Below are 16,150 nucleotides of genomic sequence, written 5' to 3' on the forward strand. Positions count from 1 at the left end.
AGTTTTCAAAAACTGTAAGGAGGGAGGGGAGAAACAGGGTTATGTAGGGAAGGTGGTTGTGAAAGGTCATGAGGACAACCAAAACATTCTTGCCCAACATGGAGGTACAGACAAAAGAGGTAGGGTGGGTCAATGGAACACAGCAAATCTCCTAAAGTTCTCTGAAATCATGAATGCTTTAACTTCTACTCTGAACATGAGTTAATGTTTACACATCTTTCTCATATCTTCACCATTTTCAGGCAGGACAGACTTGCACAATATTCCAGTACCTCAAAAGTGACACATCTAAAACTGTGAACTCATGCCTCTAGATGTGTCCTTACTTGCTCCCTATCTCAGTTGGCTAAGCTAGATACCCGGGACTTATCCTAAACCTCTTTCCTCTCCTTTATCTCTGTACCACATCTAATCAATGATAAAATTCTATCATTCTCCCTCCACCCCCAAAATCTCCAAGTCCAGCCCCTCACCAACTTCAGCAACAGTGCCCTACTCCACTCTCTTCAGCTCTCTCCTGAACTACCACATCTACTTCACTGAAGCCTAGTTATGCCCCCTCCAATCCATCTTTCTACCACAGGCAGAGGAACATATACAACAGATCCACCTAAAAGTAAGGTCTGATCCTCCATAGGATATCATGTAAGACCCCAGAGGTCTTTGCCACTTCATCTTTCCCAGTCTTATATTTTAAACTCGAGGCACAATGAGTTAGTGGTAGCTCTATGCACACTCCATCTCACGTCATACTCCTGTGACCTTCTCCCACAAAGCCTATCCAGCATCTTGACTCAGGCTTCTCCTCCAGGAAGTTGCCCCTGACCTCTCTGGGCACCTCCTTGGGGCAACTTCCTGTACTGTATAGAAATTTTATGCTTCTGTACATGTCTGTTATACTAGAACTCTACATGCCTTGAAGGCAACGACGCCATCACTGTTGCATCCCCAACACTATGTGCATAGTAGATTCTCCATATTTGTAGGATATACTGAACTAAAAAGCATCTGGAGTTTTTGAATACCAAGGCCCTTTGAATTTGGCAACAGATATAATTAAAATACATGCAAATCATGATGAACTGTAGATGACACGAACATTTAAAACATCACACTGTTGCTCTGGAATTGAAGTGCCCCCAAATAATTAAAAACTACAAACTGAGGGGTAATACAGTTTATTGAATTAGATTTTTCTATTTACAGTTGAGATCACATCTAGATACTATTTTGCTAGCCTACATGGGTACATTATTTCTAACAAGTTTAGACTTATAATAAATGGACTCAATCATACATACAAACACACTTACAAACACACTCACACTCATTGTTTTAAAACAGTGCATACATTATACTCCTTCTATAAAGCCAACTTTGATTAAAAACAGCTAGTTTCAAAGATCAGTCTGATTTTGAAGATGAACCAAGACATACACTGTATAATTCTAAAATCTATTTTAGCCATTTTATACAGTGCTATCTTATTGCACTACAGTATATATTTTTTAAAAGGACACTGATAAGGAGCGTCAACTGGTGTTAACTCCCCCTCCTCCCAAAAACCTTTGGCCAGTAGTAGTTCATCGAGAAGCCCAACAGGACCCAGTGGGACTTCAGCAGCAGTCCCATTACTGCTTGGAGGTAACAGAAGCAGGTCACGTTTCCCTTTAATTCTACCACACTATGCAATTTGCAAATGGTTCTGAAACTAGAACATATACCACCATACTTAAAAACTTAGGGAAATGGAAAGTCAGCTAGATTAGAAAAAGGAAAATCATAGGTTGGTAGGTAAGTATGTGGCACACGAACAGCTAAACTGCTCTGTCCAACATCTGTGTACATGTGCTTTAACTAAATGAACTTAGGAGGCCAACAGGAGTAGACTGCTCAATTCACCTTCCAAATCAGAAGACTAAAATGCACAGGCTCGAGTTTTCAACTATGCATATGTTCCACCAGTGATGAGGAGCTCATAAGCAGGATCTCTACTTCTTCTGCACAACACGATGCATGCACACAGCATGCCCAGCAGCTGGGGGAAGAAAACAACAATGGGAAAAAAAGGCTGAAAACAGTCACACAGCAAGTTTATATTTCTTTGTTGGCAATGGAGCTGTTTCAAAGTTCAGTGATCTCAAATCATCGAAAAAGCAATAACAAGAGTAAGAGAAGCAATATCTAATACATTGTCTTTCTAGGAACTAAGTACTAAGTTTTAGCTTCCCTCACTCACATCTAAACCCAATTTGTGAAGCTAGTAAAGAATCAAGAGGATCTCCTACCACCACCCCCATTCTCAATAGAGAGCAATACTATACAAAAGAACTTTCTGCAATGACGGAAACATTCTCTATCTGAGCTGTCAAATATATTAGCTACTAGCCACTACAACTAAGGACTTGTATTTTCGGTTTTATTTAAATTAATTTAAACTCACATATGTGGCTATTGGTGACCACATTAGACAGCAAAGGTCTAGGGAGTGGAATGATCTAGACTGTCTCACTGAGGAAATTCAATGGTGGTCTTTTCAGGTATATGGATTGGGAAAGAGAGGCTTTCTAACAACGCACAAAATTCAGTACATGAATAGCCCAAAAGCCCTGTGGTGGAAAATCAATCCTGATGGCAAAAGAAGTAGTTGAAGGTTTTCTTTTCTTTTACAATTATTTACTACTTTTGAAACCCATGTTTGGCTCTATGGTATTATATGTATATATTACTTTGTAAAAGTCGCTTCTCCATCATTTTATTTTAATAAGCTCTAATATTTCTGTAGTAGCAAAATGAAATAATAATAAAATCATGCCACATTATTTTGGATAAATAAGAGGATTAAGGTGGATTAAAGAGAAAATGATTCTAGAATTTTTGACCTCGCTCCTTATAAAATATGAACAGTAACAAAAGAGCTAAATAAGAATAAGTTAATTTGCTGTTCTAACTTTTTACTGAGAGTGAAAGGTCTGTTATTTGATTTTAAAACGCAGGGTCATCTGTACATATGGGATCAATTTAATTTCAATATAATGTACCCAATCCATAAATAGACTCTCACAAAGTTTGAAGTAGATGATTACTAACGACACACATACAGAGAACAAGGATGTCCTCAATCTGAAAGTCACACATACTATTTTTGGGCCTCAATTAGCCTATAGTCTATACATTCAGAATATCTACTTGTTGCTTGAATCCATTGGTCTTATTACATCAGTATTTGCTGAGTGCTTACTAGTGTAAAGTATCTTAAAGATATTTTAAAAATGGATATTGTTAAAAGTTTACTATCTTAAGCCAATTCTAAACATGTTTAGTATCTAATTCCTGAAGCAATATACTTCTATTCACTGTACAACAAAACATTCTTGGAACTGTTATAAGGTCAAACACAATTATGTTCCCAAGCAATATTAAATTGAGGAGGAAAAAACAAAACAAAACAAAACAAACGAACAAAAAACCCCACTAAGCTCAATTTACTGATTTGCTGGGAGAAAAAAAATCTCTTATCCCATCATATTTCCCTCACATTTGTTCAAGTTGGTTAATGTCTACTGAAGGAGTCAGCACTCTCAAAATGGGATCTGAAATAAATATCATTTCTTTTCTGACTTTTATTTCCATTAAGTCACCTTGTATTGATTTAAAAACAATTACATAAGCTTAATAAAACCCTGCTCATGCTTGGGAATGAATCTGTTTAAGAACATTAAACTCTATATAATAACTTATTATAGTTCAAACCTCATTACTAAGTATTACAGGCCCATTTCCAAAGTTTTGGCTATACTGAAATTTCAATGGTTAATGAAATTTTCCAATAACAGACTTGAAAATATTATATAAATATGTTAGCTCTAGTGTTATTTCTTGCAATGACATTTTCCCCTGCAATATTCAAGTCATGAGAATTAATTTACACTTAGCCCAAATATAACACCCAGTAACTACAGAATATGATTACTAAATACAAGTGGTGATTACAAAAACCATCAGGGATTAAAATGTTCTATGATACACAAGTGCATTATGGGGTATTGTTACTGTACACTGTACGCTGGTAACATTTGAACTGTACACTGGTAACACTCTTTTCTGAGAAAAATTTGGAAGTACCTATCAAAAAGTCACTCATACTCTGGCTCCTTAATTTCATGGCTACAACTTTTGCTATATACGTTGCTCATGCGTAGAATATTTACTATTTGCACTTCTATAATAGCAAGACTTACATAAGCACCCATTTATATAGAATTGATAAATTATAAAGTATGCTCCTAAATGGAATACTATGCAAGTGTAATTTGTTTTTAAAAAGCGAGTTCCAAAAGTTACATACCATCTGATTCCATTTATATAATATTTTGAAATGACGAAATTTTAGAAAGGGAGGACAGATTAGTGGTTGCCAGGGTAGGGGAGGCAGAGGAACAGGAGGGAGGTGGGTGCAGTTACAAAAGGTCCCAAGTAGGATCCTAATGGTGTTGAAACTGTTCAGTATCTTGATTGGTGGTGGTGGATACAGGAACCTATGCACGTCATAAAATTATACAGAACTGAATACACAGACGTAGACACATGAGATATGAATAATACTGATGGACTGTATCAATACCAATATACTGATTGTGATATACTGTACTTGTGCAAAATGTTACCACTAAAGGAAACTGGGCAAGGCTCCATCTGTATTATTTCTTAAAACTTCATGTGAATATATAATTATCTCAAATTTTAAAACAGGCAGGGTACAAAATGCATCCTATAATCTTCTATCTGCATAAGAAATATTTATGTGCTTCTGGAAGGGCATACAGGAAACTGGTAACAGTAGTTGCCTTTGTAAGAGGAATTTGGGAACTGGGGTCAAGGCTGAGAGGGAGGCTTACCTTTTACTAAATTTGTATTACTTGAAAAAAATTTTATCAAATGGGTACTTTAATTTTAAAAACTCCAAAAAGTTAACAATTAGGATTAATTTCCCCCAAAGTAAAAGAAACTAAACAAAACCCCTAGCCACTTAAAAATTAGCTTCTAAGCTTTGGTTTAAGTTTTTAAGGAAGATTTGGAATATTTTTTAAAAAGAATCAAGCCAGTCAATTCTATCTGTAGACCCAATGTTAAATGTTATTTACTTATGTATTTTAACTCATTTTAATAATTAGTAGTCAAGAAGCAGCAAGAGGGAAATGAAATAGCAATCTCAATCTCCTTCACACTTAGCATGTAGAACAGAAAAAAAGCAACATGGCCTTGAGAAACACTTCCCTGCAAGTTTGCTCTCTCCCAATTCACCTTGAGAATAAGCGAACTTCGTGAGGCTCCAAAGACTGACAATTCCCATTTTTCCCATATCGCCTGTGCAGAGAGCCTAACCCACAGCAGATACTTAAGAGCTTACCAAATCAAAACCGAGATTTCTCTCTATTATGACCAGACCTTTCAAACATGAAATTCATAATTATTTGTTAATTTAGAGGCTGGCTACTCTCAAAGAAGTGAAATATCTTGCTGATTAATAAGCTAACAAGGAGTATAGCTAAATTTTTAAAATCTCATTCTCTTATATTCAAAAACCCTGTTATAATAATTAACTAGTATTTAATAGGTTTTTCTTTCTTGATCATTTTGGTCCTGCCCAAACCTAGATCATTTAACTAGACTACAGCAAAGGTCAGCAAATGTTTCTTAAAGGGCAACATAGTAAATATTTTAGGCTTTGTGAACCAAGAGACGATATAAGTCTCTGTTACAACTACTCAACTTTGCCACTGTAACACAAAAGCAGTAATAGACAATACATAAATGAGTGTAGTTCACACGAAAAGAGGTGGTGAGCTAGATTTGGCCCACACATGGTCAACACCCAAACTAGAGCCTTTAACTGGTAACTGAAGCTTATGAGAAAATTCCTTCTTAAAATTCACCTCTGTGCCTTAGAACGTCAATGAAATGCTTACCAGTTAATATCGCAATTCACACTCAAAATCAAAGGAGACAATGCTTAGGACAGCTTTGATACTCAAAGTCAAACACTACCAAAAATCATTTTTCAATCTTTAACATTATTTAAACTATATTTATATAACTCTTAGAGCTTCCCCATTTAGAACCTGAAGGGAAGTGCTAATGATATTTCAATGTTATCTTACTGTATATTTTATTAGCCAGCTGAACTGCCAATTAACTGTCAGGTTTTATAATAGAATTTAGAAATTTAATCTTTTGAGAATCTTAATTCTTCAATTTGTAATCAGAGGCAAAGTACAATGGAGCCATGGTTCAAGTTTTAGTGATGGTCATAAGTCGTATTATCCTTGTTCTCCCTTATTTTCATGGCCTTTAAAGCAAAAGGAACAGGAACTGGAGAATCTCCATGTCCTTCTAGATCTAACTTCCTCTATCAGGATGCACAAGCACAAGAGCTCACTGATCTTTGAACTGTTTCTACCTTTGCTTAGGCTTTCCATACCCAGGGTAAATGGGCACATTAGATTTTGAATATCAAAAGTTTAGAACGTTTATAGATACTCTTTTTTAAAAAGAGAAAACATAAAGGGAACTTTTATTATTTTAAATGGATGGGTTTTCCTTAAAACCAGTTTTTACATTTTCAAAGCCTCTAGAGGTTTGAGTCTGTGAAAGCTCTGAATCCCTGACTCAGTTTTGCTGAACTGAAAACATCAAATCTTTATCAACTATGACTTAAAAGTCAGGATGATTTAAATATAAAATGCATATGAGAATGCATGCTTAAGAGAGTTGTTGGAACATTAGCCCCCACTAAAAAAGTTAATGGAGAAATACCTGGCTGGTTAATAAGATTAACTAGATGATGGAACACAGCTAAAGGGACAACTTTCATCAGTCTTCTACATACATGTTACATATTTCATGATCAAAACCACCATACAGTTCCAAAGCTTTCTCTGCTACATGCTAATATGTGCTGCTTTATTACCATACAGAAAATCATTTAGAATGCACAGATCAAGATTTCACTTGAGAAAATCTTTCATGTTTCATTATTTTTAACAAAATGAATGTGTCTGCACAATCAAAATATGAAATACATCCCTGCTATTCAATAGATTACTGCTATGCTGAGCCACAAAGTAAATGCTTAGAGGGACAAAGACCACAGCAAATAAAGAGCTAGAATTTTTAATGAATTGTTTCAGGGCTGTTTGAATACCAGCCAAGTAAACAGTCACTCTTTTGCCATTTTAAAAGGCAATGTCCATTAAATATACTAGCTTCTGTTCAATATACAGAGAGAAGCAATATACCAGAGAAACTAGGAATATTAGTTATACGAGGCAGAAAAATAGTTGTCTCTCTTTTTTGTTTTCAGGTGGGGGTAAGGGATAGGATATGTGTATGTGTGTTGTTTTGTTCCTGGTGGAAGGGAGGGCTGGGTGTAGATAAAATTAGGGAGAAATTAAGTTTTCACTGGCAGGATATAGGAAAACAAGTCCCCTCAGCTAGCAACAATGGCATAGTACACTTTCCAGATGTGTCAAGTGATGTCACAGACTCCTTGATGGCTAGCAGTCTAAAAAAACTTAAGTCCTCAAACACAAAAGAGGCTAGAATCTCAGTTTTTATTTAGAGCTCCTTCCTGTAAAGCAACAAAAATGCTCCTGTAAGAAGTCAGTGTTGTAGTACCAATTCTTGATTTATGTATCTAAACATATAAAACCCATGAAGACAAAAAAGCAAGAACTGAAATAATATTTATCCACTTATTTATTTTTCCTGGGAAAAGGCTGGGGTTTTTTTCAATTAATTTATTTTTTAGGGTGTCACTGGTTAACGAAATCCAGTAAGTTTCAGCTGTAAGAAATATTTAAAAAGGCGTAAGTAAAGCTTTCTATTTCCAAACTGAAATAAAGCAATTCTACTTTTTCAAATTCTATAAAATTCTATTAAAATATCTTCCAAGAATATACCATGACACCAGGTCAAATTTTGAGGTCACTCACTAACCAAGTTAAAAAAAAAAGGCAAAGTCCCCTCACACATGGTACCCACATCTAGACAGCTGGTTTTCTGAACATTCTGGGTCTAGGTCTAGACAGGAAATGGAAGATGTTAGAAACTGGTGCCTGGTACCTCAATCGTTTCCAAGTAATCTATGTACACAAAAATTAACTGCACTTAGTGATTATAACCATTCAGGGTTGACATTAGAGCATCGGTACACTCTTTAACAACTGTTTGGCTAGCTGTGCTTACCTGAATAGCCGCAAATGCCAGTGCTGCCCAGATAATATGCATCATGATTTCTTGTAGCTTCTTCACAACTAGAGCCTCGCACCCCTGAAACACACAGTTATCTTCATTAGATGTCTCATTAAAAGTGAAAGCTACAGAAATGGAAATGACAGAAACTAAGAGGGAAAAGGCAATACATTTAAAAATAATTTACAGTAATAATTTACAGTAAAATAAAATAGCATTAAAGACAAACAAAACACAGGGAAAGCACAGGGAATATGGGTACAGAGTTTCTTAATAATGCATGGTGTTAAGTGGGTACTAGACACTGGCGGAGATCACTCCGTAAGTTACATAATATCTAACCACTATGCTGTACACCTTAAACTAATATTGAATGTTAACTGTAATTGAAAAAATTTTTTATTTTTTAATTAAAAGACACAACTATAGCCTATATATAATAAAATTTAAATCCTTAAAAAAAAGAAGGAATTGAAAGCGGGGACTCAAAGAGATATATGTATACTCATGTATATAGCAGTATTATACACAATAGCCAAAGGGCAAAGCATCACAAGTATCCATCCTCAGATGAATAAATAAGCAAAATACAGAGTATACATACAATGGAACATTATTCAGCCTTAAAAAATAAGAAAAATCTGATTCATGCTAAAACATGAATGAACTTTGAAGACATTATGCTGAGTAAATAAAGCCAGACACAACAGGACAAGTATTGTAGAATTCCACTTACATGAGGTACCTAGAACTGTCAAATTCATAGAGACAGAAAATAGAATGATGGTTGCCAGGGGCTGAGTGAGGGGGAATGGGGAGTTGTTACTTAATGGGTACAGAGTTTCAATATGCAAGAGAGATTGAGTTCTGGAGATGGATGAAGGTGATGGTTGCACAACGATGCAAATATACTCAATGCTACTGAGCTGCATGCTTAGAAACGATTAAGATGGTTTAAAAAAAAAAAAAAAAACACAAGCAAAAGAGTGTAGAAAAGAAGTTCCAGGTAAAGATGAGTCAGTCACAGAGTAAAACAGGTTACCACGTTAGATTCAAATTTTGCCAAGCAATTGAACTCACCTCAGCGTAGAGGTTGGAGGGGTAGGCCAGACTGCCATTACAGCTGCTGGTGGCCTCTCTGCAACAGCTAAGAGGCACGCTTTGGTTTTTGGTTTCTTTGAACCAGTCTGTATTTTCCCAGTCTGAGTAGTTGTGAATCCCACAACAGTGCAGCTAGTAGAGAAGAGAACAGAAATATATTACTTCTGACAAAACACTCATACTGTGTTGAACTTTAGAGTTCTGTATGCTGCAAAGCTTTAAGCTACTCTAGAACAGTGATGTCCAACAGAATTTTCTGGAATAGAAATGTTCTATGTCTACATGTCCACTGTGGTAGCCATATAAGGCTATTGAGCACTTAAATGCAGCTGTGAGCAAGGAACTGAATTTTTAATTTTAATTTAAAGAGCAACACATGGCCAGTGGCTCTAGAATCTTCATATGAAAAGCACATTACCCATAAGAGGCAGTGTATAGCTAAGAAAAATTTTCTATCTTAACATGTAAAATATCAAGTCTGAGTTATATATTACACACAATGACAGAGTGTTTAAAATATTTTGTCTAAAATGTCTGGGATTTGCTTTAGGATAATCTAGCAAAAGATATGTGGGGGTAATAAAAGAAACAAGATTGGCAAAAGCTGACAATTTTTGAGGGGGATTTATAGGCATAAAGATCTATTATACTATTCTATCTCCATGTATGTTTCAAATTGTCTTTTTGTTGGTGTTTTTCTGTTTTTGTTTTTTTAGTTTTGTCCATTGCTTTTTCTGGTTTTATTTTTTAAAGATATATGAAGACCTCCTACCTCCTCTTAAGTCCATTTGGACTTCCACCTACACTGTAATACATACCTCTCTTCCATGATTACCTCTCTGGCTAATTAATTTTGGGGGGAAAAAATCAGATGGTTCTTATCTGACTTTGACTAGGTGATGGTGGAAAAAACTTTTCAAGGGTGAAGATTAAGGTACTGGGAATATCTTGAAGTTAACCATGGTTGTGAAGGTACATGGCTAATTTACATAGTAATAGCAGAGTAAGTTTCATGTTGACTTACTCAAAAACAAATTCACCTCAACAGAGCTCACCTGTCTCTGTACATAGTCAATAGCCCGGCTAGCAGCATCAGGGTTGGTTCCATTGTAGGTCTTATATACTTTCTGAATGCTGCGGTCAACTTCATTTTCCACCTGAATCAAAAGAAAAAATTTAGTCACTCTAAAATACTAGTAAAAGTAGTATTAGTCAAGGCTCTAGCTAAAAATCCTAAATGGCATGCTTTGTAAAGTTGCCAGATATCTCTGTTACAAGAAAAAAAAGTTTTCTCTCATTCTGCCTCTATAGATTCGGGTAAAAGTTAAGACATTTTCTATCACATAGATTAAAAGCATTCAAAGAAAAGACTATGTACAAGATGGCAAGCTAACAATCCACTCAAGCGGGAGAAAGCAGTTGAGCCTTGAGATAGATGTCCTAAATTATAAATGGACTGCCTTCCTTTTTAAATAAGTTTGCAGTGCATTCTCAGAAGACCTACTAACTTTTCTTTCCTAAAGGAGGTAACAATAAAATGACTAAAAAAAAAACCCACAGGATACTTTTGGAACAAATTATTAGACTTGGCTAAAAATGCAAAAGTAATCAGCAGTTAAAAAAAATCAGTCCTTAGAGGTAACACTTTACAAAAAAGCTGCACTTCAATACGAAATAAACTCTTTACAACTTATTGTTGCTAATTACTAAAGGGCATGAAAGTGTTTGTACTCAATTCTCCTTACTCTTCTAAGATGATAAGACTTATTTGGTAATTATATCAGTAGTGTGAGACCATAAAATTAATAAGCAGATCATAGGCAGGGGCATAATCAATTGCATTCTTTTTTTTTTTTTACATAGTTGCCTTGTACCTATGTATCAATGATTTGAATGTTAAATTGGCATATCGTGCCTTTGACATAAAACCATAACTAATAGTGAGAATGACTCTATTATGCCTTTATCATCACTCTAAAGTTACTAAAGCAGACCAGTTAGCCTTAAATGGTACTCTAGGCGGAAAGCAAAAGCAGGCAAAATAGAAAAAGGAAAGAAAAGAGGAAACGACCAGGAAAGAGGAAAGAGGGGTTAAGAAGGGAGTGGTGGCAACAGCTGCCCTCATGTGTCTGAGCTGGCAGGACACCTCACTCCTCAAGATGAAGTAGAAGGTAGGATCCCAACTCACAATCGTCTTTTTATATGTCCAGGACAAGGCATTTTTTTTAAAGAGGCAATGGAAAATAAAATGCTCAATTTAGTTCTTCTAAAACAGAAATCAGAAAACTTCTATTTCCCCTCTCATATAGGGAATCAATGGGCTCAGGAAATTTGAACGAACTTCTCAGCTGATCAATTATTCATCTGTAGTTCATTCTGAGGTAATTTAAGGAATACTAAATACCTGCAACCTAGAATAGTAGTAGAATTAACACTGCTTTATAAAAAGAGACCAGCAGTTTTGATTTATAATCTCTAATTAACTTTAGATGTTTAAAGACATGGCTAAACTGAAGTAAAGCAAAAGTTTACTTTGATAAAATAATTTGTTCCGCTTCACTTGAAACAAACCACCTTTAAAAACATACAAATTATACATAGTAGACAACATACCTTTGCTCTGTAAACATATCCCAAAACCACTACAACAACTTCTGTGACAAAAACCAAGAGTAGGATGATGACAAACTGTAAGGAAACATTGTCAAAAATTAAATACAAATGAAAATACTCTCTTGAGAAATCTTGAGATAATTGCTATAAGTTTAAGATAAGTGCTAATTCTGCTCTAATTATAAGAGCCAAAGAGTCTGAGTTTCATGCTCAATTCAAAGCCAGTAACACAAACGAAATATTCCCACATATTATGACAATGCATGTGGTCAATTAAGTGCTAACTTACCGTGGCCAGTCCACAGTGGCTTTCCCGGATTGTGGCACAGCAGCCAATTAGCCCAATAATGAAAAGTAGGGCTCCTACAGCTATGATCACCACAGCAGGGATGAGAGTGTACACATCTTCAAAGAAGTGGTCATAGTCATCATAAGTGATGAAGACGTAGGCTCCCACATAGCATAAAATGCCAGCTGCTCCCTGTAGAAAATAAGGTCAGAGCACTGGTAAGTCTCTAAACCTTGCTGGTAAAAATGTTCCTACTATTTCTTAGTAGATTATATATATTTCAGTGAGATTATTCACCATCCCTTTTAAATCTGTTTGTACACTTTTGTTCAGTGAAGCTGAAAAGTCTCCTATTGTTTATTAATAGGAACATTTCTTTACTGAAGTTGAAAAGTTTTCCAAACTCTACTTTTCAATAATTGTTGGTTTAGATAGGAACAAGAAACCATGAATCCAGTTAATACTGATGACACAAAAATGAACCTCATGCACACATCCCAAAAGGCTTATCTGCAGCTCAATTACAGTCCCATACAAATCGATGAGGTGATAGGGGTATACCTTTGCTCATCATAGTTGCCCTCAAAGAAGGAATTAGGTACAAGTGGCAGAGCCAGGATATGAACCCAGGTAATCCGACTCAAGATTTTATAACCTGGAGTTTCACATTTTTATAACCTGCATTTTGAACTTCTACCCACCCCCCTGGGGAAAGAAAATATAACAATTTGTAACCATGATACCCATTTCCAAAAATCTTGCTGTCCTGAGACTGTGAAATGGTAAAGCCAGAGGGCTCAGTTATAAACGACTCTGCAAACTCTTAGGTCTATTTAGTCCTTAGAATGGTGCTTCTCAAACTAATGCAAATAGGAATCACCTAAGGCTCTCACTAAACTAAACCAAAGACCAGATTCAGCAGATCTGGAGTTGGGACCTGAGATTCTGCATTTCCAACAAAGTCCCAGGTGATGCTGATGTTACTGATTCTTGGACTACACTTTGACTAACAAAGTTATAGAGCACCTAAAGAGAAAATGAATGCCAAAAGTTATGGAATAGATATGCCTTATGTCAGCTGCTACGCCAGACACCATTCTCTAGCTGCAGAGTTTTACACCCTCCTTAAGTGTCATCAACTTGCTATCATTCTGTACCAGCTCAATGCTGACAGCCCAGTGCCACCTGCTTTTATGTGAATAAACAAATAAAATGTACAGCTAAGTGTTAAAACACTTGGTTTAATGAAAGATCATTTGTAGAAGACTGTGAGACTTTCACTGGAAAAGACTTATTTCACCATCCTTTAAAATTGAACACATAAATCATAAATCTTCAAACTAAAAAACAACCTCCACATGACAGTGGAAATATCATTAACTCTTCGCAACATGAAAACTCCCGTTTATTTCTTAAGTCTATGGGACCCAGTAAGGTTGGGCATCATCAATAAATTTTCTTACACTAGGCTATTAGAATCATTGTCAGATCTGGAAGAAAAAGACAAAATTTATGTAAAGTTAAGAAAGTAACTTAATTTTTTAATAACATGGACTTTTAAAGAGAAAATAACTAGAATGATGGAGGCAATTTTTTTAAAATACATTATTTTTAAACTCTCCTCCTCTAGTTTCCAAGGGGCCCTACTACTGGTTTTCTATTTGTCTCACTGCTCAACTAATTCTTTTCATGGACTCTTCTTTACCAGTGATCTGCATGTTTCTATCACAGCCCCTCTTTGTTTATCACTCTGTGGGCTCTCATTGGGCTACACTACTAGTCCTGGCTTCACCAGTCACTGCAATCACTTACTTAAGCCATGTGTAGTCTCAGTTGAAAGTCCCACAGACACCTCACTCTCAACCTACCCTAACCCTCTCTGCCTTCCTGCCTACCTACCCCAACTGCTTTCCTTACATTCCTATCATGACAGAAGGCACCAGACATCTAATTCTTCTAGTTAAATGCCTAAATTACTCTATATTCTTTCCTTGCCCTATATCTTATCAATCACCAACTCCTTCAAGTGTACTACTTCCAAGATGACTTGAATATCTTAGCCTCTCTAATCGCACTGTAGTGCTTTACCACACTGCAGAGCCTCACCCTAATCCTTACTTGCTGACCTTCCATACCCTTTGATAATGTGCTTTATATAATTAGCTATTTTTGTTAAAATACTAACCAGATCAAGGCATTAGCTTATTTAAAATCGGGATGAACTAAGCTGTTGCTCCTTGCTTTTCAGCCTCATTCCATTACCCCCCTCATACACTTTGAACAGAAAACTATTATATCCAAATGTAGCACAGATTCTCTCACTTCTTTACCTCTGCTGCTCTTCAGAATGCCCTCTCTTCCTTTGCCTGGAAACTCCCGTTACTCATTAAAATGTAGTTTAATTTAAACATCACATCTTCTTTTGAGAAGCCATCCTTGACCATTTCAGGCTGAATTAGATATCCCTTGTCCACTCATATATCACCCTTTACATAGCTCTAACAGACCACTTATTAACAACTGTTGCAATTATACCTATACTTATACCTGTATCTGCATACCTACAGGGCACAGACTTTGACCATCTGTCTTTCAGACCTGTATCACCACCTAGCACCTAGAACAATGCTTGGCACATTGCAGGTATCAGTCAAAATTTATTGAGTACACTTCATCTGATCCATTCCCTTGAAATCACTCTCCCATCTCTATCATAAGCTTTGATTTGTATTTGCTTTGTTTTTCTTTATTTTGATGTTTATAATTTTTAGTTCACTATTCCAACATGATTTGGCAACTTAATCCAGCTTACTGAATTCCTGGTGACCATTACATCTAGAGTAAGTTACTTTATAAATATTGCACTCACAGCAACCATGTCTGTTCAAAGGTCCTCAGAGTTCACTGACATACTTACTTCAGGGGCATGTATTATTATGGAACAAAGGCAGGCACAGGAGAGGGAAAAAGAGGAAAAATAGCTTAACAGTTTGAGTGCATTGATTACAGAAGTACATAGACTACTTAACACTTAATACTACTTTTTCTTGACTACATATGTGTGACATATAAACACACATGTACACACACACACATTTTACTAAACACTTTCAGTCCTCAAACTGAAAAAGAAATCCTAAAGATGAATCGATTGAAGTTGTCAAGTTTGTCTTCACTAGTCATCTCTCCATCATTTGGATTCTTGGCTTTTCTTACTGTAAAGTTTAGTATTTATTACATAAAAGGCTTGAATTAAAATGAAATCTCTTTTTGAGCTTCTAGTAAATGAAATTTGAACCTACACAAATTTGAATGAAAACAAGATAACTGAAAGATTAATGTACTCAACAATTACACTGAAGATCTACTTGCATTTTAAATATTAAATAATGAATTTTCAATCTAAACAGAGTCCAATGAGACACAAACTTGGTGTTGCCTGGGAATAGGCCAAGTGAAGTGCTTCCAGTGTGGCCACCCTCCACCCAGACTAAAACACTCATCTGAAACCGAGACTGTGAGAAGGCAGAAAAACAAACCAACATGTAAAAGAATGCAATGGAAGTCTAGTAGAAGTTGCCATTTGTAAAACTGCCTATTTTTTTTCTAATAGACTCAAAAGCAGTCAACATCCAATTCAAACAGCAGAGTTGAGAGCATAACAGAGTTCTATTTTGACAACAGCTGCACACACCAAAACAGAACCTGCAATGATTGTTGATGAGACTATTTATAAATTAAATTACTCATAAATAGAGGCTGTTTCCTAAATTAAAGTCAACTTCAAAATTTTCTTCTTTTAATGACATCTATATATAATGTTTTTATATCTTAAGTTGTATAATAAACAACTTATAAAAATGGCATCAGTTTCTTTGAAAATACAGAGGAGTC

The 16,150-nt window shown here is 35.8% G+C and overlaps 1 protein-coding gene across 1 annotated transcript in view; it reads right to left on the reverse strand.

Annotated features, from left to right (window-relative positions):
• Positions 1 to 1,162: 1,162 nt before the first annotated feature.
• Positions 1,163 to 16,150, reverse strand: part of TSPAN3 (tetraspanin 3) — a 28,497-nt gene continuing 13,509 nt past the window's right edge. The window contains exons 2-7 of the mRNA XM_016144074.2: positions 12,257 to 12,448; positions 11,968 to 12,042; positions 10,410 to 10,511; positions 9,334 to 9,486; positions 8,248 to 8,331; positions 1,163 to 2,038 (exon numbers count right to left, since the gene is read on the reverse strand). Coding sequence (XP_015999560.1) covers positions 1,946 to 2,038; positions 8,248 to 8,331; positions 9,334 to 9,486; positions 10,410 to 10,511; positions 11,968 to 12,042; positions 12,257 to 12,448 — 699 coding nt within the window. The 3' untranslated portion in view covers positions 1,163 to 1,945. The remainder of the gene's footprint in view (positions 2,039 to 8,247; positions 8,332 to 9,333; positions 9,487 to 10,409; positions 10,512 to 11,967; positions 12,043 to 12,256; positions 12,449 to 16,150) is intronic.

This window comes from Rousettus aegyptiacus, unplaced genomic scaffold (genome assembly GCF_014176215.1).
Source record: "Rousettus aegyptiacus isolate mRouAeg1 unplaced genomic scaffold, mRouAeg1.p scaffold_m13_p_3, whole genome shotgun sequence".
NCBI lineage: Eukaryota > Metazoa > Chordata > Mammalia > Chiroptera > Pteropodidae > Rousettus > Rousettus aegyptiacus.